The sequence below is a fragment of the Budorcas taxicolor genome, chromosome 9, assembly GCF_023091745.1.
Source record: "Budorcas taxicolor isolate Tak-1 chromosome 9, Takin1.1, whole genome shotgun sequence".
Lineage (NCBI taxonomy): Eukaryota > Metazoa > Chordata > Mammalia > Artiodactyla > Bovidae > Budorcas > Budorcas taxicolor.
Window position 1 is genome coordinate 79,389,773 of NC_068918.1, and position 24,307 is coordinate 79,414,079.

A 24,307-nucleotide genomic window follows, 5' to 3' on the forward strand; every position below is an offset into this window, starting at 1 on the left:
GGTTCTACAAGACCTTCTATAGAAGACCTACAAGACCTAGAACTAACACCTAAAAAAAGATGTCCTTTTCATTATAGGGGACTGGAATGCAAAAGACATTGGACATCAGGCAATAAAGGACATTGTTCTCTGAGAAACAGGAAACAAAGTGAGCCCTCCAGTTGCCCTGCTCTACCATTCAGCCTAGAAAAAGTCTCTAGACTGCCGTGTATGGAGAGGGATCCCTGTAGGGAACAGTGCTTAGCTGTCACACAGGGCCAGGTGGTCTTACTTCAGTAATAAGGGAAAAATTAATCCTAGACTAAACACAGTTCTGATCCTACCCAACAAAGTTTTTAAAAGAAAAAAGCTCCAAAATCAAGTTGTTTCCAAGTAACTAAACTATATCCCAGGGCAAAGTATAAAAATATTTATAAATACAAAAAAATACAGTACACAGAAAAATGTCTGACATTCAATTCAAAATTAGCAGGCATGTAAACAAGTGGGAAAATACAACCTATAGTGAAACAAATCAACCAAAATTAACACTTAAATGACATAGATGATAGAATTACAAGATGGGGACATTAAAACAGTTATGACAGGTTTTTTTTCTTAATGTTCAAGAAACTAGAGGGAAGCAAATAAAGAAAAAAAGATTAGTTAACTTGAAGTCATAACAATAGAAACTATCTAAAATGAACCAGGAAATGGCTGGAAAAAAAATGAATGAAAAGAACAGTCATTGAGCTAGAATCCGTAGGAGACTGAGGAGAGGATTGCAAGTATTTTAAGACATAATGGGCAGATCTTTTTCTAATTTTATAGAAACTGTAAGCCCACAAAGTCATGAAACTTCAGGAGATCCCAGGTACAAGAAATGTGAATAAAGTTAGGGCAAGGCACATCTTAATCAAATTGCTTAAAACCAATGATAAAGAGAAAGAGAAAATCATAAAGGATAAAAGATAATGCATACAGAGGAACAAAGATAAACTGACAGCTGATTTCTTATCAGAAACAATGCAAACTGGAAGACAGTGAGGCAACATCTCTAAAGTACTGAAAGAGAATTTTAAACTTAGTGTTCTCTAGCAACTTAAAAATGTCTTTCAAAAGCTAAGATGGAATAAGGAATCTTTTAGACAATTAAAAGCTGAAATAATTTATCATTAGCCAAACCTAAAGTATAAGAAATTATAAAAGAAGTCCTTCTGCAGAATGAAAATTATACCAGACAGAAACCTGGATCTACTCAAAGGAATGAAGAGCACCATGAAATAGTACCTACAGGGGTAAACTTTTGAAGACTCTTTGAAAGATAAACAACTGTGGACAAAAATAATAGAAATACAGTGACGGGTTTATACCATACATGGAAACAAAATATATTACAGCAATAGCTCAAAGTTCAAAAGGAAAGAAATGGCCCTATACTTTTTTTTTTTTTTTTAGATTCTTACACTTTATGTGAGGGAGTATAACATCACTTGAAGGTAGACTAAAAAGTTAAATGTGTATCATAAAAACTGAGGACACCACTAAAATAACACCAGGAGTTATAGTTAATAAAGCAACAATTAAATCATTAAAAATACTCTATCCAAAGAAAGATGAAAAAGAGAAGAAAAAGAACAAAGAATAGATAAAACAGAGAGGAAAAGAATAGCAATAGCAAAAGATAGTAGATTTAAACCCAGCCATATCAGTAATCACATTAAATGCAAATGGTCTAAATATGCAAATTGAAAGACAGAGACTATCAGATTGGCTAAAAATTCAAGATCCAGCTGTATGCTGCCATCAAGCAATCCACTTTAAAGACATTCGTAGGTTAAAGAAAACAGGCCAGGAAAATGCTAATACCAATCAAAAGAAAGCTGGATTGGTGTCCAAATAGACCTAGAGCAAATAATACAGAGATAAAGAGGGTTATTTCATATTTGTGAAGGGGCCATTTCATCAACAGGAGATAACAATCCTACATGTTTATACATCTAATAACCTTGAACGTAGATGAAAGAAAACTACAAGGAAAAATAGACAAAGCCAAAAATATAGTAAGGGATTTTAAAACACCTCTCAGAACAAATAGACAGAAATGGAATAAGGATAATGGAAGACTTGAACAGCACTTTAATCCAGCTTGATCTACCTAACTGGATTAAACACACTACTTAACAACATTAGAATACACATCCATTTCAAATGCAAACAGAATATTTGCCAAATAGAGCATATTCTGGGCCACAAATTAATTCTCAGTAAATGTTGAAAGATTCAGATCATACAAAAATATCTTCCTTAACCTCTGTGGAATTAAATTAGAGATCAACAATGAAAGACATAGGGAAAAGCCCCAAATATTTGGAAATTAAATAAGCCACAGAGGAGGAGAAAACATTTGCAGGTCATCTATCTCATGAGGACCTGTATATGGGTAATAAATACATGAAAATATGCTTATCATCATTAGTCATTAGAGAAATGCGAATTAAGATCATAATGGGATACAACTACATAGCTCTTAGAATACCTGAAATTAAAAAGACTGACCATGCCAAGTATTAGTGAGGATGTGAAAACAATTGGAATTCTCATACAGTCCTGGTAGGAATGTAATAGTACAACACCTTTACAAAACAAGGTCCTGTCTTTAAAGGCTAAATATGCACCAACCATATGATCAAGTCATTCCATTCCTTACTCAAGAGAAATGAAATATATATCCATATAAAGGCCTGTACATGAATGTTCACAGCAGTTTGTTTTGTGTACATGCTAAGTTGCTTCAGTTGTGTCTGACTCTTTGAGACTTCATAGACTGTAGCCTACCAGACTCCTCTGTCCATGGGATGCTTCAGGCAAGAATACTGGAATGGGCTGCCATCCCCTCCTCCAGGGGATCTTCCTGACTCAGGGATTGAACCCAGGTCTCTTTAAGTCTCCTGCTATGGCAGGCAAATTCTTTACCACTACACCACCTGGAAAGTCCTTGTTTTGTGTACTCTTACAGTGAATTTTACACTTGAACATGTGCAGTTTATTGTATACCACACTGCTAAATAATGCAATCTGTTTTTTGAGATAAAATTGCTCAAAGTACAGAAACATGAGGAAAAAATTTTAAAACAGAAAGATAAATGCATTAATTTTAATTTTCTATGCTACATAACAACTTACCACAAATTTAGCCCTTTTAAAACAACAGCTGTTTGTTATCTCACAGCTAACCAAGAGTCCAAACCCAACTTAGCTAAGTTGCCTGCTTCAGGCTAGAGTAAGGGCTGTGGTCTCGTGTGAGGCTAGGGATTCTCTTCCAAGCTTACAGGGTGGTTAGCAGATTTCAGTTCCTTGCAATTATAGGGCTGAGGGCTCAGCCTCTTGCTGGCTGTCACCTGGAGGCAACACTTCAGTCTCAGTGGCTACCTATGGTTTTTACCATCTGGCCTTTTATGCCCCCTCATACCATGGGCTTCCCTGGTGGCTCAGTGATAAAGAATCAGCCTGTAATGCAGGAGACCCGGGTTCAATCCCTGGGTCAGGAAGATCCCCTGGAGAAGGAAATGGCAACCCACTCTAATATTATTGCAGAGAGAATGGACAGAGGAGCCTAGTGGGGTACAGTCCGTGGAGTCTCACTTGGACATAACTTACCCACTAAACAACAACATGATAGTTTATCAAAAGCCAGCATGGGGTAAAGTTGAGTCTGCTGAGATAGAGGAACCCTCTCACCTTTGCTGTGTGCTTCTGGTTAGAAGTAAGTCACAAGTCTCACCTGCCCTCAGGGAGAGGCAGCTACTGGGAGTCACCCAGTATTGTGAGTGAGGTATATCCACAGCTATTGTTGTTTAGTTGTTAAGTCGTGTCTGACTCTTTGCGACCCCATGGACTGTAGCCCACCAGGCTCCTCTGTCCATGGGATTCTCCAGGCAAGAATACTGGAGTGGGTTGCCATTTCCTTCTCCAGGGGAATCTTCCCAACCCAGGGATTGAACCCACATCTCACATCTCCTGCATTGACAGGTGGGTTCTTTACCCCTAACACCACCTGGAAAACCCATGTCCACAATGTGGCATAGCAAATGGAAATGGAAGCAATAGAAAGGAATCCCCAGGATCATGGCAAAGGGAGATCCCACCATCAGCTGTTTAGTAGGTCTACAGGAGGAAGGGCTCCAGCAGAATGGCTGTAAGGAAAACTAACCTCATACATCGGCAATGTGAAGGGATGATCAAGGCTGTCAGAGTGCATTAGTGCATGAATGATAGGTCTATAGAAAGCTAACCTAATAAAGATACACTGATTAACTTTAGGAGAAACGGGTTGTACAAGAATGAGAATGTAATCAGAATATGTATGGTGGCTCTCCTATGAGTAATATTTACAGTGTCCTAATAAATCCTGATCTGACCAAAAGTAACAATAGCTCTATATTTGCAAGATAAAATGTGGAGGTGGGGAGAGAACAGGTAGCAAGATGTAAAAGAGTGTCTGCTGATATCTGGTCTGAACCACCTAAAGGGGAAAAAAAAATAAAGGTAGCAGAACAATGTAGGCCTCTAGTATTTAAAATGGTTAAACTAGGTAGTCCCTTGGACAGCACGGAGCTCAAATCAGTCAATCCTAAAGGAAACCAACCCTGAGTATTCATTGGAAGGACTGTTGCTGAAGCTGAAGCCTTTGGCCACCTGATTCGAAGAGATGACTCATTAGAAAAAACCTTGATGCTGGGAAAGATTGAAGGGAAAAGGAGAAGAGGGCAGCAGAGGATGAAATGGTTGGATGGCACCACCAACACAATGGACATGAGTTTGAGCAAACTCCAGGAGACTCCAGGAGATAGTGACGGACAGTGAAGCCTGGCGTGCTGCAGTCCGTGAGGTCAGACACGACTTAGTGACTGAACAGCAACAAAAACCAAATTAGACAGCAAGGTGGTCATGAATTGTTTCCTAATTCAGTTTCCTGGTCAAGCCTCGGCCAGCCAAGTGTCCAGTTGGTAAACAGTAGAGAAGACAACTCCTTTGCTTAAAATAATGGATACAGTTTGCCCCCATCTTACTATGTTTTCCTGGTGCAGCAGCTTATTATCTCTGGGGAGGAGCTTTGCCAGGGTCAAGGGGAAGGGAGTTGAAAAGAAAAGGGAAATTATGTGGGCAGCTATGTCTTCAATACCAAGCTCCTTGAAGAAAAGACCAGCTCAACTAAGTAAAGGAAGGTTTCGTGATCCCCCACGCCTTCCCCCTCCTCCTCTTTCCTTCTCCTTTATCTTCTCCCTTCTTACAAGAGTTCCAGAATAATTTAATTGCCGGTAGGACCTTGGGATAAAACAGATGTCCAGAACAGCACAGTTCATTTTCAGAAGCTGAGGTTCTCAGAAACCAGAATTTGATTACTTAATAGTGAGTTCCCAAACAATGAAACGTTATTAAATTGATTTGTTTTGCCAAAGCTGGCGGAGGTTCTCCTGGCCTGCCACCTGCCCATCGGAGGGCTGGTAAATGAATATACTGCAGAATTTCCAGCAGAGAGGAGCAGTGTGGGAAGAATGAACTTGTTCACGTCGTCTTCTTTGGCTTGCACAGAGAGAGAAATCCTCTTTTAATTTTCATGAAGACTGAACTCATTTTAAAATCATACCTGTTTTTAGTTTTTCATCACACTTCTGAAGGTTTCTCTCTTAATATTTGTCATCAAAGGCCCTTGTTTGCTTGGTACGCTGTTGTTGTTGTGTAGTCAACTAAGTCACTTCCGACTCTTTGTGACCCTGCGGACTGTAGCCCACCAGGGCTCCTCTGTCCTCAGCTCTCTCCCGGAGTTTACTCAGACTCGTGTCCATTGAGTCAGTGATGCCATCCAACCACCTCATCCTCTGTCGCCCCCTTCTCCCACCTTCAGTCTTTCCCAGCATCAGGGTCTTTTCCAATGGGTCAGCTCTTCGCATCAAGTGGCCAAAGTATTGGAGCTTCAGCTTCAGCAACAGTCCTTACAATGAATATTCAGGGTTGGTTTCCTTTAGGATGGACTGGTTTGATCTCCTTGCTGTCCAAGGTGCTGTCAAGAGTCTTCTCACTTAGGTCTCAGTTAATGGGTCTAGTGCCAGAGCTGATTGTCATTAGTAGGATTGACAGAAAGGGGCCTGTTTTAAAATTGCTTATAGAGCCAGGAAAATTAGGAGGAAATCTAATGAACCCTTTTTTCTTACCTGAGAAACGTATAATTAACATATAAAGAGCCAGTCCATGAAGATGACATTCTTTCTTGTCCTGGATGTCACACGGTATGGCTTTGTGGCCCAGAGCTGCCCATGCAGGAAGCCTGGGGATAAACCCAGGACAATAGAGAAGCCCGCAGGTGGCACATTCCACTGCCACCTCTGGTCTTCCAGGCACGGGGACAGGAAGGACAGTGTCTTACTGAGCAAGCCAGCATGGAGCTTTCCTGGCAACCACAATTGAAAACGGATTAAGGGTTCCATACTTGAAATCAAAGCCAAAAAACGGAAAATAAATTCTTTAGTGTATGGGGGGGGGGGGGGGGGGGCCGGGGCAGGGGGAGACATCTCAAGTGCAGAGTGGTCTTTGAACTTAAAAAGCTGTAGTATTTGGGTTCTTTAGCTTATGCATGAAAGCTGCCCAGTTTCTTCATTTCCTTTGTTGACATTCGGTCGGTCAGACCCTTCTGCTTCATATTTATTTTCTCTTTCTTCTAAAGCACTCTCCCTAATCCCTCATTTTCCGAAAGGCAGGGCCCATTGACTTTACATTATGCAGTTGATCCTTGAACAACAGGGGCTGAACAGGGCGGGTCCACTTCTACACAGATTCTTTTTTTCAGTTAAATATGACAGTACTACACAATCCAAGATCTGCATTGGTTGAATCCGAGGATAGGGAGGAACGGTGGATACTGAGGGCCAACTACAAATGATCCGTGGATTTTCAACCTTCCTGGACATCCGTGCCTCTAACGCCCACATGATTCAAGGGTCAAATTTAGAGTGTGTTGGCAACCACTCTCCTTGAGTCTCCTCTCTCTAGCCACATTCCTTTGTTTAGAAATTACCCTAGTTACCTCTTCTAAGTTTTCATCTTCCTGAGAATCAGATTTCAGAATTGTACATGTGGAATTATCCAAGTCCTGTATTTAACTATATACATACATGTAATATAATCACATGGCTTATATAAGAATAGAAAATTACCTGGGAGTTTCCATAAGAAATTGTTTACATGGGTCACCTCTGGGAAGCAGTATTAGGGGAGCAAGACTTGGGTTTTTACTTTTATTATTTTTTACTTCTTGATTGAAAGCACTTTCTTTTTGAAAGTATTTTGTTGAAAGTAAGGTTTTTTAAACTAATGGAAAAGTTAGTTTGGAACAGGCTTCTTAGCCCTAAGAATTATAGTTTCCTTTACAAAAGAAGAGAGAAATAACTGTGCTTGCTCAGTCTTTTATTCAAGGCCACTGAAATATGTTGGAATCATCTGAGCTCTGTAATACTGGCCCAATACCTGGGCACAGTAGGGTCATCTTTACAGCCATTGAACTTAACTTCTGTCTTTGAAAGTCAGACGTTAAGCGTTTATTATGTTCATTCTTTTTATATAAAAAGCAAAGAATGAAAAGATATTTTTTGAGGTTTTTTTTTTTTTTTACCAAGAAATAGAAAGTGACTTGACCCAAATGATCCACTTTAATCGTCTCTTCCTCTGGAAGCAGGGACCAGGTCCTGGTCACCTTGGTGTCCCCATGGTGAGTGATCAGCAAAGGACTGTGGGTTGAATGAAGCCTCACTGTCCTTTCGTGTAGGAACAGGCATTCACTGGCCACCAGGAGAGGTAAATGAGCTCTGAAAACACGCCAAGCACCCAGAACATCCTGGCAATCACGGGCTGTGCAGGAGGTTCTTACCCAACCCAGAAAGCAATCCCAGAGCATCCATCGCCACCAAGTCAAGCAGGTGGAATTCCTCTTCATTACCATGACTTGAAATACCTCTCTTCTTTCCTTTAACTCAATATTTATACTGGCCATTTTTCCTCGTGTATCATCGTAGAGTAGCTTGTCTAATTATCCACATGACCATGAGATATATACAGTTCTGCCCCTCACATCCAAAGACACTGGGGGGAGTAACAAAGAAAAAGCCTAGCCCTCGAGAAGTTTTCTTTCTGCTTGTTACGTAACTCTGTAATCATCCTCCATGTTACTCATCTGTTTTAAAATATATTTTTTACAGGCCTAATATTGTCAGACATTGTATTTACAATTCAGAAGATACTTTTGCTCAATAGTTTAAATTTTTGACTTATTGTTTCATCAAAAAGAATATTTTTATTTAGATTATATCATCATGTAATTAATCATTGCAGTCATTTTTGTTGTTTTTAAATTTTTGAAATGAGATGATATGTGTGTTCAGTCATCAATTTGGTGGAGGAAAGATATAGAAGGGATTCCATTTCGGGTCATGAACTGAAGGAACAAAATAGGTGTGAATTAAAATGCTTATTTCTTTTTTTGAATTAAAATAAACTTGGATGGCTTATCCAGTAGGAAAAAGTAGTAGATTTAAGGAAAAGGCAGAAAAGAAATTATTTCACAAGCGCAACAAAATTAACTATGATAACATTTTGGCTAAGTGGTTGGTATATATGATTCTATCATTTTATGAAACAGATTTTTGGGTAATTTTTCTACTCATCTAAGAGTGTTCTACATTTACTTCTGAATGACAAGTTTTAAGTATATGAATATTTTCTCTTCACTGGTTTTAATGAACCTTCATAAAGGCTATTCCTACAGCTCATCATTTCTCTCAAATAAACTTAACTCGAAATCAAAGATTTGGAAGATTCATTGTGGCTAAAATTAGGGGTGTGAAGGGCAAAAACGCATGTTTTTCAGCCTTTGTAAAAGAATCCATTAATGCAGCGTGACAAGTAAGTACAATTTAGTGGCCCCTGGTTATTTTAAGCAGGAGGCCTTCTTAGAGGGCACACAAATAAAGTCAACATAGATCACCACTGACCCCAGGCATGGGGCCAGAGGTCAACTCCCAAGGGCTGTCCACATTCTTTCCTGTCTTTCTGTGCTGACTCTCGTCTGGGGGCTCCAATCCTTTGGTAACAGACTTTGCTCAGCAGGACTTTTTCTTTTTTTAGTAGTCTTTTTTTTTTTTTTTAATTATTTTTGTCTGTGCTGGATCTTGGATGCTGTGTCTGGGCTTTCTCTACTTGTGGCGAACAGAGGCTACTTGACGTTGCAGCGATCAGACTTCTCATCACGGTGGCTTTAGGGGTTGCAGTGCACGGGCTTAGCTGTTCCACAGCAGGTGGGATCTTCCCGGATCGGGGATTGAACCCATGTCCCCTGAGCTGGCAGGCAGATTCTTAGCCACTGTACCATCAGGGAAGTCCTCAGCAGGAATTTTATTTTAAAAATCTCTGGGCTGGAGGTGGTTTTGTCCCCAGGGCTGGGAGTAACCCCAGCTCTGCATGCTCCACACGCTTCCTTGTCTATTGTTCATCCTGAATAAACTGGATTCTTGATTCTTGGAAGTGACTGTTGCATCATTGGAAAGAAACCCGGGAGTCTTCTGAGAATTCATTTTTCCTCCCATTTGAGTAAAATAAGTTGAAAATAGAGGAAAGACATTTTATACTTCCTGGCATGTAATATCTTGGCTACTCTGAAAAGCTCCCAGTTTTGTGACAGCATCAGAATGACCTAAAGACATGTGCGCTGATTCAGTGCAGCCGGCGGTTCAGCTCCAGGAAGCACACAAATCACACTGTCTTTGTCGATCTTGGTCTGGCACCAGCTAAACGTGAATGGTGGAGAGTTGAAGTTTCCCATCTGTAAAAATAGCATGTGAACAAGCAGACAGTGCAATTGTGTTGTCCATGATAGACGATTCCGTTGTCACTTTGGCCCCAGATGCATTGCCTTCGGGGTTCTTCATGGGCTTTCTCACCTCGTGTGGATTTAGATCTGATCTGCCTCATACTGAATTCTGCCCTGGAGTGAATAGCGTTGCTGCCTTAGAAGCAGCAGCCATCACGTATGGGTCGGGATCCTCACCCGGATCCCTTCAACCTAGAGAGTGAATTAAATTAGAGGTGGAGCAGATTCACTGTGGCTGACTGTGACTGCTCATTTCTTCTTCTTCTTCTTCTTTTTTTAATGTTTTCAACTTTCTATTTTATAAAATTGGAGTATAACCAATTTTATAATTGGTTGTAGCAGTAACAGTGTTCCAATAGTTTCAAAGGAACAGCAAAAGGACTCAGCCACACATATACATGTATCCACGTGTGCATGCATTTTCAGTCACGCAGTCGTGTCTGACTCTTTGCAACCCCATGGACTGCTGTAGCCCACCAGGCTCTTCTGTCCATGGGATTCTCCAGACAGCAATACTGGAGCAGGTTGCCATTTCTTTCTCCAAGGGATCTTCCCAAGCCAGGGATTGAACCTGCATCTCCTATGACTCCTGCATCAGCAAGTGGATTCTATACCACTGAGCCACCTGGGAAACCCATATATGTATTCATTTTCCCCCAAACTCACCTCCCATCCAGGCTGCCATATAATATTGAGTGGAGTTCCGTGTGCTATACGGCAGGTCCTTGTTGGTTATCCATTTTAAATATAGCAATGTGTACATGTCCATCCCAAACTGTAAAACGTTGATTCCTTTTTCCAAATCCACATCCCCACACAGATCATAAACGCATCTTTAAATATTCATGTCAGAATGCAATTAGGCAGGAAAACTGCTGTGGAGTAACTAGTATGACTTTGTAGCCCAGGCAACTGAAAAAAATATGGACCGTTCTCACCAGCGTCCTTTGTGTTTGATGTCTCAGTGCTAAAACATTAAGCGTGGGTTTCTTTCTGGGTTCTCCTAGAAGAAGCCACTGTAGTAACCAGAGAAAAATGTTACCCCTTTGCTAGGAACAGAAACCTCAGGAGGATAAGTAGCCATCCGGATACCAGAAGCTTTAAAGTACGGGAAGTCCCCACCTACAAGCAGGTTGCATGCCAGAAATTGTTTGTAGTTCATTGCTTGAAACCCAGAGCACATTTTCCTGGAGACAGGCTATCAGTGGTGGCTCAGAAGCCTGTTTAGCCCATAATATACTGAAGAGCAGTCCTGTGCAGTCAGCAGGACAGGAGCCGGCCACTATATCACGGTGTTTTACATCTGGCCATGTAGACCCCTGTCATTCACTCACACAGTCCCAGAGGTTATGAGACCACAGGTGTGCAGGTTTCCTCCCTGACCTGCAGCTCACGCCAGGAAGAACTAACAGCCTTTTATCAAGGGCTTTCCTCACCACTCCTGCTCAGCCCCTTCCCCTCGAGCTCCCTGTCCCAGGGCTAGGGGGAGTGGTGGGAGAGACATCCTAGGCCACACTGACTAAGCCAGCACTACTCGGATGGTCATGTGCACACGAATCTCCTGGAGATGAGCCGAAATTGCAGGTTCTGATTCAGCTGGCCGAGGGTGGGCCCTGAGAGACTGAATTTCCCACAAACTCCTGGGTGATAGCGATGCTACTGGTCTACAGTCCCCCCAAGTTTGAGTAGCAAGAACCTGTCAGCATCGTAGGAGGAAAGAGTGGGTGGCGGATAGGGAATCCTGCCACTGCAGAAAGGACCTTAAAAGTGAGAGAGCTGAGATCTGAGACAGAGGCTTTATCTGGGTTCCCTTCGTGTTGAGAACTTTGGGCCAGGTGGGGAAGAAGTGGGTAATGTTGAAGTCGATAGGGAGCACTCTCCAAGAGCCTCACTCGGGCTCCTGGGTGCGTGTTTAGTGTGTGAGCATCACCAGAGGGAACTGGGCCGCTTCCCCTGCTCACCAAGGGTCTCTGGTGCAGGTGGACAGAGTGCACTTTGCAAAACAGATCTGGACACGGTGCAGCAAAGCGGTGAGGAGCACGGGCCTGGTTTTAATTCTGCTCCACCACTGATGTGTCCTTGAGCACATCCTTTGTGCCTAAGTATCCTGAATTCAGGCTTCCCAGGTGGCACTAGTGGTAAAAAAAATCTGCCTGCCACTGCAGGAGGCATAAGAGACGTGGGTTTGATCCCTGGATCAGGAAGATCCCCTGGAGGAGGAAATGGCAACCTACTCCAGTATTCTTGCCTGGAGAATCCCATGGACACAGCATCTTAGCAGGTTACAGTCCATGGGGTCACAAAGAGTCAGACACAACTGAAACAACTTAGCATGCACACATCCTCTGTCTCATCATAAAGTGAGGTTAAAATTAGTGCCTACTGCTAACGGTAACATAAGACTATGAAGTGCCCATACGGTGGTGGTAGTGGTGTTTAAATGAGTAATTTGAGATTACAGGTATGGAATTCAATTTCTCGTTTTACTGTTTATTACTTGTGTGGTGGTGGGTTAGTCGCTAAGTCATGTCCGCCTCTTGTGACCCCATAGACTAGCCCGCCAGGCTCCTCTGTCCATGGGATTTTCCAGGCAGGAATACTGGAGTGGGCTGCCATTTCCTTCTCCAGGGGATCTTCCTGACCCAGGGATTGAACCTGGGTCTCCTGCATGGCCGGTGGATTCTTTACCAACTGAGCTGCCAGGGAAGCCCCTATTACCTTTGCAGCCTTGGGCAAGTGACTTCACACCTCTGACCTTCCATTATGTTCCTTGTAACATGGAAATTATAAAAGTGCCTACTTCATAGGGTTTGGGGAATGATGGAAAAAAGTAAATCATTGGGAATTCCCCTTCAGCCCAGCGGTTAGGACTCCACACGTGTATTGCAGCAGGCACAGATTCTCTCCCTGGTTGGGCAGCTAAGTGCAGCCAAAAAGGAAAAAAAAAAGTAATAAAAAAGTAAAGTGCTTGTACAATGCCTGGCACATAGTAAGTTCTCAATAAACAACAGTTCTAGCTGGTAAAGTAGACCAGTTGGAGAACAGGAGTTTTCAAACTATGCTCCAAGAGTTAATGATTTTACCAAAATGTGTCTTGGGGGTGGTCAGCAGGCTGTCATTGGTCCCATCCACAGCCACTGTACCCTTCAGCCAGAAGGGCTCATCTTTGTTGGGCTTCATCATCAAGATTTGACTTAGAAAAAAAGGTTCACAGGTCACTATTTGGGAGTTATGTTGTCTTGTGGGACCATGGGGGGATTTCCTTTCCTTGAACAAAGATTGAAATAGCAGATGGTGGCTATAAAACGATACTTGTATGTATAACCCGAAGTTACATGGGACTGCACTGAATTATAGAGTTAATTTCTGTCGTTGGATGGGCATTGTCTGGAGGGATCACAGTGCAGCATGGCTAATGATGTAATCTCCCGTTCTCTCCCCCAGATGAGCACCATGCCAGGATTACCGACTCGGCCCTGCTTCTACGACATCGATCTTGATACAGAAACAGAGCAGGTTAAAGGCTTGTTCTGAGTGAGCGAGATTTTCACAGGACCCGATTCAGGTAGGCTCTTGGGCTTTTTCTTTTTCCTTTCTTTCTTTGCTTTCTTTTTTCCCTAGTTCAGATCTCTTTTTGTTTTATTTTTCTTATATTTCTTACACAAATGGTCTGATATTTAATTTCCTCACTTGGTTACTGTGAACCCCTACCTAGCTATAGTCATGACCGGGGTCACTCCTGAGTATGGATATGTTTTTAGATGGGCAGCTCCTTGGTTGGACTGGATTCGATTCCAATGAAAGTCAATCACGCCATCTCTGAGTATAGATTTGTTTAAGACGTCTCTTGCCCTGTCAAAGGAGTCCTGTAAACTCATTACTCTTTTTCTAGAATCAGAACTAATATCTGCTATCATCAGCTCCACCAACTGTACCTTCTACCGCACATCTCTTAGTCCAGAGTTAGAAGCATGTGGTCAAGGACTCCCGGTGTGTTTCTGTCCGGGGTTGCCATGACAGTGTCAGAACTGGGTGACTCAAACAACAGATGTTTATGCTCCCACAGTTCTGGAGGTGAGAGGTCCAAAGTCAAGGTGTCATCCAAAGGCCGTGCATTCAGATTCTGGCGAAATCCTTGCTGGCCTCTTCCTAGCTTCTGGTGGTGGCCATCCATCCTCGTCATCCCTCTGTCTCCTCCCTGTCTCTTCCTAAAAAGACACCAGGCACATTGAATGGCAACCCACCTTACTGACCTCATCTTAACTTGATTTTATCTGCTAAGACCCTATTTCCAGTTAAAGCCACTGTCATAGGTACTATGTCAGGACTTCCGCGTACCTTTGGAGGATACAGTGTAACTCACAGCACTCTCACACAGCAGGTGGTTGGGCTCTTATAACACTGGAAAGATTCAGAGATGGGACAGATCGAGCTCAGAGGGTCCTGTGAGTCACAGGAAAGGACAGGGCAGCAGAAATGAGAGCCCTTGATGACTCAGCAGCCACACAGGGTGGAAGGTTGGGCTTGCCTTGGAGCTGGCTTAGGCAGCCCAAGCAGGAAGGAGTGTGGGGCTTTGGTCTCATTTACGTCTGCCCCTCTGTCCTACGACCATACCTGCTGACTTCTGCCCTGGCTTCCCATCAAGAAGAACACCCTCCTAATTCTCCTCCCTGGAAAACTCTCCATCAGAAGTTGAGAGACCTGGAGCTGCTCTTCCCCACCCATATATCAAACACATCTTCAGCGTATTCTCAAGATGCTTTCCTTCCCCCCGAACACCCCATTCCTTCCCCCACTCTCTCCAGTTGCTGGTCCTTAGCCCAGTACCCTTCCCTCTTGCCAGCATATTCTGAGCCTTCCAGATGAGCTTGTTTGACCTGAAGACCCTTCTTTCCAGTTGTCCCTGAGTTATGCCCTAAGCCAGTCACACAGGACTCTCAACTTTTGTTTGTTTCACCTATTGTTGTGTTTGTTGTGTCCTCTCTTAGTCGTGTCCGACTCTTTTGAGATCCCATGGACTATAGCCCTGCCAGGCTCCTCTGTCCATGGAATTCTCTGAGCAAGAATACTGGAGTGGGAAGCCATTCCCTTCTCCAGGGGATCTTCCTGACCCAGGGATTGAACCCTTGTCTCCTGCTTAGCCAATGGATTCTTTACCACTGAGCCACATGAGAAGCCTCGTTGTTTCACTGTCAGTAGTCAACATGGGGAATTTGTTTTTGGTTTTTGTTAAGTCTCTGTTACTGTTACACTGAAGACTTAGGCTAGGATGAGCAAGGTAAAAGACAAATTAATATGAGGTTTGGGATGTGGGTTGTGTGTGTGGTGTTCAGGGTTGTCCATGTGTGTTTTTTGCTGAGGAGTGAGAGCTGTATTTAGTTTTAACCACAACCACACTTCATATCCTTGTCATTACTGATGAAGAAAACTGCAGAAAATGAACGAAGGGAGGCTGATTTAACAGAGAAACCCATAAACTTGAGCTTTGATGACAACAGTTCTTTTGGTCTTTTGATACAACAGTGCATGTGTGTGTGTGTGAAGGTCTGGGGTTTCCCAGCCAGGCCTTGGGGAAAATCACAGTATCATTTCTCTTAAACTTCGTGCTGACCCTGTCCAGACTAATCTCTCTTGTCATGTCAACCCATCATACCACATTTCTGCCACTTAATTGTTTTTCTCCAGAACAAGAATGTGCAGTTCTTTTCTCTCTCTGGGACAGTTCTGTTTCAGTCTCTTGGTCCATTTTTATTTGTTCTCCACATAGGTCATGTAAACGTAAGTATTCCTTAATTATTGCAGTTAAGACTCAGGTAATGCCAGACAGCACGTGCTCAGCTTTGCCTGCACCTACACCAAAACCCTGGTGTCCTTGTTCCCTTGACAAGTGTCCCTTTGAACTTTAAGGAAGGACTGAGCAGAGGTTTGGGGTCAGGACACTGGCCTGAGGGGATTCCCTCCAATGGGCCAGGCATTGTGCTAAGTACCCTTGCAGGCAGGTGTTGTCCCGAGAAGTTAGATCCTTCCTGTGGTCACTGAGGGGGGAAGCCAAGGGATGACCCTGATTCACCAGATGGCAGGGGAATCGTATTGCCTTTCCACTCTCAGCCCTACCTCTTGCTCCACAGCTGTGGGAGTTGCTTCACCATCCCCGGCCACGTGTCACGCTGGCCCCAACACCATGCAATGGGTAGTAGTGTTAAGTCAGAGTTACGGAAACTCTGGCCCAGAAACGTCAGCCACTTGCTCAGGTCGCACAGCTGACCAAAGCCAAGACTCAACCTAGATCCTCTTACTCTTGGTCTCACCCCATCATTTCTGCCCCAAAACAAACCATTTTCATGGGATAAATGAATTTTGGCCCATTCTGGAAGATGATAACCAGTTCTTTGAACAGACTGGTGATTTGGGGATAACCGGGTGAATTTTTTTTAATAACAAAAGATAATTATTTGAATATTAAAAGCTATGACTTTGTCAAAATTCTTTTCAGTCAGAGTTATACTAGGGCTACCGCTTAACTCTCTCTTTGAATGGCTTTTCCCACTCACTTATCCAAGACTTCTTTCTTTGCTGTGAATTGCCAAGCCCTGTTGTCAGCTTGGTGGACAGTAGTTCAAAACCCATCACTTGACCTTGCCTGAATAATTGCAGACGATCCAGTAAGAGAAAACCACTGTTCAAAGCAAACATTCCTTCTCGGGGTCTCCTTAGAACAATGAACCCACAGACTAACAGTCAGAGGTCTTTGGCTATTAAAATGCATAAAATAAAAATGTTAAAGCTTGAATGATAACTCAGATTTGGGCATATTTGGGGAGAGGAAATGTTCAGTGGGTTGCTTTGCCCACACGGTGTTCAGACTCCAGATCTTTCTGTCGACTCAGCTGCAGAGCATCGCTCTTCTTACTCTTTGCAAAATGTGTTGCAGTCGTGACATATCCCATATGGAAGAAGCTTCTCCTTTCTTCCCTTCCACTTTCTCTCCTTCCGTGTTCATCTCACCTTCCAGGAAAAGGTGAGACTTCCTGCAATCGAGAGGTGTCAAGAAACCACCACAATTTGAATTCTTGCTTCTCCTTTCCAAACTTTCCCTGTCTTGCTTTTGCCATTGTCAGAATAACGGCATCATTCATTCTTTTGAATGTTACCAAATGGAACTAATTAAAATAAGTTGTTTGTCCCGGTGAAACTGATCCTGTGACATTACTGGTCAGTCTTTTGTTAGATGATGACTGACTTTGAGGGTTTGACTCCCCCCCTCCTTTGGATTTCTTGTTTTGAATCTTTATCATATTTCTGAGTCTTAGCAGGATTCAAATGAATTCAAGAAAGCCTGGCAGATTTCCTGAAGGATTCAGACACTCCCTTACCTCATTCTGATGTGCAAAGTTATGATTAGTATGGAATCAAATTGACTCTGGGCCTGCTCTCATTGTTTTTCTTGAATTATACATGCAGAAAGGAGTATAATATTAATACCAGTTCATTTTCTTCCCCAAACTCTCTTCGGAGCAGAAAGTTTCAGTGATATTTAATAATCATAAATTAATCTTGATTGGCTGCTGCCTGCAAGCCTTCTGTGGACAGAGTCTCTTATCCCCAGACTGTAAACCATAGAGTTTTGGGGTTTCTTAGGGTTGCTCCTGAACTTTATGATTTTAATCCTGAAACTGTCTTTTCAAGAAGCAGCTCAAAAATTGTTCCTCATCATTGTGTTTCAAGAAAAAGGTCTTCAGTTCCTCACGCGAAGCCATCCTTTCTGGAGTAGAGTGAGCCCCTGTTTTCCACTCCCAGGCAGGCGCCAAAACAGGCTGGAAGCCCAAGCTACTTAAATAAAAGATTGTGATAATTAAATCTAAGATGACATCTGTAACATCTCTGAAAAATGGTGATAATTAACTCTCCCCCCTCTAACTGAAGGGGAATGTTTTGAAGCTTGACAGCTGTGAGATTCTTAATTAATTCGCTTTTAAAGGAAACTTTTCCTGGGGAGCAGGGGGTCTAATAATCTTTTTTTTTTTTTAAATAAGGCACGGAAAATAGTATTTCTGAAAACTCTGGAGACATGATTTTTCTAATAACTTTAAATCTATATGTGGCTGCTGCTGCTGCTAAGTCACTTCAGTCGTGTCCGACTCTGTGCGACCCCATAGACGGCAGCCCACCAGGCTCCCCCATCCCTGGGATTCTCCAGGCAAGAACACTGGAGTGGGTTGCCATTTCCTTCTCCAATGCATGAAAGTGAAAAGTGAAAGTGAAGTCGCTCAGTGGTGTCCGACCCTCAGTGACCCCATGGACTGCAGCCTTCCAGGCTCCTCCATCCATGGGATTTTCCAGGCAAGAGTACTGGAGTGGGGTGCCATTGCCTTCTCCGTCTATCTATGGATAATATATAAGAAATTCCTGGTCAATGAAAAGAAAAGTTTCAGTTATGACGTTAGTTATCATTGACTACTTGATTTAAAAGGGTTAGAACTTGTAAAGTAGAGGAAAAGTTTTAACTAAATGCTATGAACCTGAAATTCTCTGCATTTCACTGAAGCCATTTTTTAATCAGACATTCAGACTGGTTAATAAGCACCCAGTGACTGTTAGACACCTTAACTAATAAGAGATGCAGAGTTAATTCTCCTCAATTCAAAAGCAAATCTCAAACAAATCATGATACAAAAGATTCTAAATTTGTCACCCTCAGCTTTTAAAAATTGTCAAAATATGTCAGCATCAACTTTACAAATACTATTGAGGCTGAATTTTCATTTTTATTTTAAAGTCACATTGGTAGCATATTTAACTTTAACTTCTATCATTCAACAATGGGAACCAATAAAAGATAGTTTTTAGCAAAGAAAAGCCAAGAGCCAAGTGTTATTACCAGTAATTGATATAAGGGTGTGTGCTTAGCACTTGGTCATGTCCGACTCTTTGCAACCCCATGGACTGTAGCCCACCAGGCTCCTCTGTCCATGGGGATTCTCCAGGCAAGACTACTGGAGTGGATTGCCATTCCCTCCTCCAGGGGATCTTCCCAAACTCAGGGATCGAACCCAGGTCTCCCACATTGCAGGCGGATTCTTTACCGTCTGAAATTTTCTTAGTTAAATAAAGAAGAGAGAGCAACTCGTTTCCTCTATGAGATGCATGTGTGTACCTGCAAGTGCGTCTTTTATCCCCAAGACTGCTATAGCAGATACTTGGTGGTTTAAAATACCAGAAACATATCCTTTTGTGGTTCTAGAGACTAGAAGTCTGAAATCAGTATTAGTGGGCTGAAATCTGGAGCTTCCTGGTTGACACAAGTCAGTAACCCACCTGCCAATGCAAGAGATGTAAGAGACGATGATTCCATCCCTGGGTCAGGAAGTTCCCCTGGAGAAAGAAATGGCCCCCCACGCCAGTATTCTTGCCTAGGAAATTCCATGGACAGAGGAGACTGGCGGGCTACAGTCCATAGGGTTGCGCAGAGTCAGGCACGACTGAAGCAACTTAGCACACACTCACAGGCCGAAATCAAGGTGCCAACAAGGCCACCCTCCATCCAGCAGAGGCACTGGGAAAGACTCTGTTTCTTGCCTCCTGCATGTTCCTGCGGCAGCCAGCAGTCTGTGTCTTATGGCCACATCACTCCAAGTTCTATTTTCCGAAAGATGTCTTATTAAATAAACTTCTAGAATTCTTTTTTCCCCCATTGAATAAACACCAAACAACTGATTCATTTGCACCTTCGCTCTGGCATTTCTGATTTTTTGTCATGCATAATCAGACTTTCTATACCTACCCTTTGAGTTTTCTGAAAATATGGAACCACAGATTCTAAGCCCCTTTAAATACTAACTCATTGGTATAGAGGTCACGTGGTTAATCCAAGGGTCTTCCACCAAGCCCACCCTTATCCCCGCCACCCCCACAGCACAGCACCCCTCTTCCCTCCCCAGGAGTCACTATGCCTCCCATCTGGGGTCTCCAGAGCCATCGATGTGAGGCTGGCGTGGCACTGAGCAGAGAGGCAAAGTCTGCACCAGGGAAACTTCCCTTCCTAACATCAAAAATATTTTCATTTTGATAATGTTTGTTATGCTTGCGTTCCTCCTGTTTTCTGTTTACTTCCCTGACTTGAATCAGGCGTTAGGGGAGTATTTGGAATTCCTCGTCCCCTGCCTTCATCACGGTCCTCTGTTCTGAAGCTAATCAAGCATCCTTCTGGCTGCAGACCCTGCACTCAGCCGTGGGAGGCCAGCTCGCTGTATTCCAGCCGAGTTTGAACTCTTGGCGCAGTAGATAAATTCCTCCATGTATAAATTCAGATCAAAGGCCAAGTGCTTGTATTTACATTTCTCCTGGTGAACACTTTTTTAAAAAAAAGTAGATGTTTTCTTTGTTCTTTTTAAAATGTGGTTTGATCCCTTCTTTTCCTGAAAGACTGCAGGATTTACAGTGGCAGAGAGTCTTAGCATCCTTTGTGAGAAAACAGCAAAGCTTTAACAGTAGTAAGAAATTCCAGATCCACTCATTTCCATTCTTGTCCTAGAGGAATTTTTCAGACTGTGCTTTCTGAGCCTAAGATAAAAGCGAAACTGAAACCTAAGGCAACAGGCTTCCTAATCTAAAATCCTGGGATGTTCCCATTCATCAGGATCCTAGAAACTTGTATGTAGATCCCAAATTTAGAAGTCAGAGGATTTCAGCCATGGCTCCCAAGCAGAATCTTTTTGGAAATTCAGAACTGCAACCTGCCATGTTCATGCTGGCTTGATCCTAAGTGATGCAGAATCAGATTCTCCACTGCTCCTAAGTAAGAAGACTCCAAGTGATCCCAGCCTTGTCTTGTGAATAGAATCACTTATCTGCTCTCAAATTTTCTTGGATTCTTCAGCTTTAGAGCTATAACATATGAACAGTTTGACACCAGAGGAAAAGGCCATTCTTAAACCACTGAAATTTTTTTTTTTCTGTCTTTCAGGCTCCACAAATGCAAACTACTCCTTGCCTTTTTGCTGCAGTTGGAGAAGAACGTGAATTTGAAATATGCTGTTACGCAATGCTGGGGAAATGGTGAAATAGGCCAAAGATTTATTCTTCGTTCAAGACAGATTCTGTTTGCAACAGAGTCTAGCATTCAGGAAAAGGACCTCCCCCAAGTCTTGAAAGAAACTAATTTATTTTCTATTTCTGCAGAGTTTACATGATTTCCCACTGCTTACACTTTAGAACGTTTATTTTATGGGGGCTGAGGGATTAAAAGAGTGTGAACGAACAGGTAACATTTTCCACGATGGAGTTTTCTATTTGGTCTTTGAACTGAAAATAAACATGTACGTAGAAAACCAACCAGCATATTTTCAGCGCCAGATAAAACTCCCTGCTCTCTAGAGGTAGCTATTCATGGTGGGGTTGTTACCTGACACTAATTTCCTGGAAAATTGTCAATGCAACCAGAGCTTTATAAACATAACAAGGGGAAAATAACAGACAGAGAAATATCAGGTCAATTATGAAATCTGACCGCTGGCAGGTCAGATATCCTTTGGAACACAGTGCATTTTATATCCAGAATGACTTTTGAGTGTCAGTGAAGTTTACATCACTTACCTAAAAACTAATGGGTTTATGCTAGTTTCTTCCACCGTTGAGTGAATCTCAATGGCCATTAAGCTCCCAAAGGCCTATAGGGCAAGAGAAGTGACTCTTTAAGGTTGGGTGGTTGGCAAATGTTTTTCCATTTGTCTCACCCTTAAATTGGGCTAAAGAATGTTCTATGGCCTGTTTCTCCCCTCCCGGGAGTTCCTGACCCTTTCCTGTTTCCATTTTTTTTCCTACAATAATATAAAATTATATAAAAGTTAAGACAAAACCAAGGATTCAGGAATAAACAAGCAGCGATTGTCCTCTAAGCAATATAAGTAAAATAGTAACCATAAATATCTTACATGTCCCCCAGGCACATCCTGCAAAGTCTTTTTGCCATCAGATCCTGTACGTTCTTGCACTGTACCCTCAGTGACCCTGCTTGTTAGCTGCTCTGCCCATAGTGTATCTTTATGTGCAGTTTGATTTGTTCCAAAACACTGTTGAATAACTAAAAAGCCTCCCCATGCAAAGACTGCCCTGAGATAATTTTGCTTCGTGTTTCTAAAGTGTCACAGTCCCATTGTCATCCTCCCCACCCACCTCTCTGTCCCGTTGTTTATTTGAGTGTCTGCTTCTCCAGATAGCCAATGAACTGGTATCTCTGGTATATAAACCTGTTTCAAGATGATGAGGATTCACAGTCAGCTTGTTCTCTGTATGAATGTTCCCAGTAAACAGCCTTTCTTTCAAAGTGAACCCTTTCTTTCTTTTTCTTTTTTTGAGGTTTATTTATTTATTTTTGGTTATGCTGAGTCTTCGATGCTGCTCACAGGCTTTCTGTAGTGGTGGCAAGTGGGGGCTGCTCTTCGTGGCTGCTCTCCATTGCGGTGCTCGGGCTTCTCATTGCTGTGGCTTCTCCTGTTGCAGAGCTGAGGCCTCGGTAGCTGTGGTGCACGGGCTTAGCCGCTCCACATCATGTGGGATCTTCCCCGACCAGGGATCGAACCCACGTCCCCTGCAATTGGCAGGTGGCTTCTCAACCGCTTGGCCCACCAGGGAAGCCATTTTCAAAGTGATTTTTAAGCAGTTCCCTTCTGCTTATTCTTTTCCTCTGCCATTTAAAGTTTCCATTTCTGTTTTTGAAAATGTTTTAGAAAACAAAAATCTTACAAACCTATATTCCAGGGACTGTAGGCCTGAGACTTCTTTCCTTACCCACTTTCACTAGGCAAGTCACCAATCCATTTTAAAAAAAAAAAAAAAAAGGTGGGGGGATAAAAGCATCCTGAGCACAGATGTGGGAGAGCTTCATTCCCACTGAAGGATGTGTGCTCCAGGTGTTGCTGGGAATGCGGCAGTTCTCCCCTCATATGGGCTTACCTCCTCGAGATGCCATAACTCATGTCCCGATGGATTGTTTTCTTTTGTGTACCCTACTAGGATACACTCCTGCTGAGTGATAAGCAGTCTCCACTGAGAAGAAAGGTCTTTGTCAGGTTAATTAATGGGCTTATCATATCATGGTGACTCAAGGCATCCACGGGCAGGAGAAGATGTTATTTTAGAAAAGAGCTAGTTACCTACCAACTCTTCGGAGGCCAAGGCATGACAGAAAATAAAAAAAATCACATGACCTTTGGCATAGTGGCATTTAGAAACCTTCACAAGAAGGGCAGACCCTGACTTCTCTCTGCCTCTGTAACTGAAATATAAGAAACTGTTAACGGACCAGAAATGTGAGAGCCCTGGTGACCCACTGTGGCACACAGACATGTGGTCTTGCTCCCTCTCTGCTCAGCATCCTGAAGTAACACCTGCAAAGGTTAAGACCCTGACCAGAAGGATCCTCTGAAAGCTGACAGAGGAACACGCTACAGAGATTAACAGAAAGCAGGGGAGAGGTGACTGGGCACTCAGAAATGTAGCAGCAAGGTAATTAGTCAGCCCGTTCATTTAGTCATTGCAGGCTTTTCTTTACCATCTGAGCCATCTGGGAAGTCCCTAGGAAAGGCCACATCCACATATTTGCATGTTACTTTTGTGGCTCAGATGGTAAAGAATCTGCCTGCAATGCAGGAGGCCCAGGTTCGATCCCTGGGTCAGGAAGATCCCCTGGAGATGGGAATGGCAACCCACTCCAGTATTCTTGCCTGGAGAATGCCATGGACAGAGGAGCCTGGCAGGCTACTATCACAGAGTTGGACATGACTGAGTGACTTAACACTTTCACTTTTGTATAAACGTATATGTACAAGGGAGTAAAAAGTAAGTACAAACCTATAATCCACATTCACCAAAAAAGTCAAGCATTGCTGTGGGATAGTTTATCAGTAATCAGACCTTCACTGATTGCTTGAAATCTAACATAGCCATGGATAGAGAGTCAAAAAAGCTCAGTGGGCGTGTGAAGTCGCTTCAGTCGTCCCCAACTCTTTGCAACCCTATGGGCTGTAGCCCACCAGGCTACTCTGTCCATGAGATTCTCCAGGCAAGAATACTGGAGTGGGTTGCTACACCATCCTCAGGGCATCAAACCCACGTCTCTTACATTCCTGCATTAGCAAGCAGGCTATTTACCCCTAGTACTACCTGGGAAACCCAAAAAAGCCCTGATAGCTACACTTGAAACAAAGGAGAGTGCTGAAATTCAGGAGTCTGTGAACTTGGATGGGGAGAACATACATGTTTGTTTGTATTCACTAATCTCTAACTGTACTGTAGCATTTCCTTCGATTGTGAATGTCAGCAGCAAACCACAGCTGCGTTCACAGTCCTGGTGACTGTCTCAGTAGAAATCACTAATGTTCTACTATTATAGTTTCTGCAGATATTCACAGT

The 24,307-nt window shown here is 42.9% G+C and overlaps 1 protein-coding gene across 1 annotated transcript in view; it reads left to right on the top strand.

Annotated features, from left to right (window-relative positions):
* MTHFD1L (methylenetetrahydrofolate dehydrogenase (NADP+ dependent) 1 like) overlaps positions 1-21,441 on the top strand; it is a 173,528-nt gene extending 152,087 nt beyond the window's left edge. The window contains exons 27-28 of the mRNA XM_052645507.1: positions 13,343-13,463; positions 20,862-21,441. Coding sequence (XP_052501467.1) covers positions 13,343-13,432 — 90 coding nt within the window. The 3' untranslated portion in view covers positions 13,433-13,463; positions 20,862-21,441. The remainder of the gene's footprint in view (positions 1-13,342; positions 13,464-20,861) is intronic.
* The last annotated feature ends 2,866 nt before the right edge of the window (positions 21,442-24,307 follow it).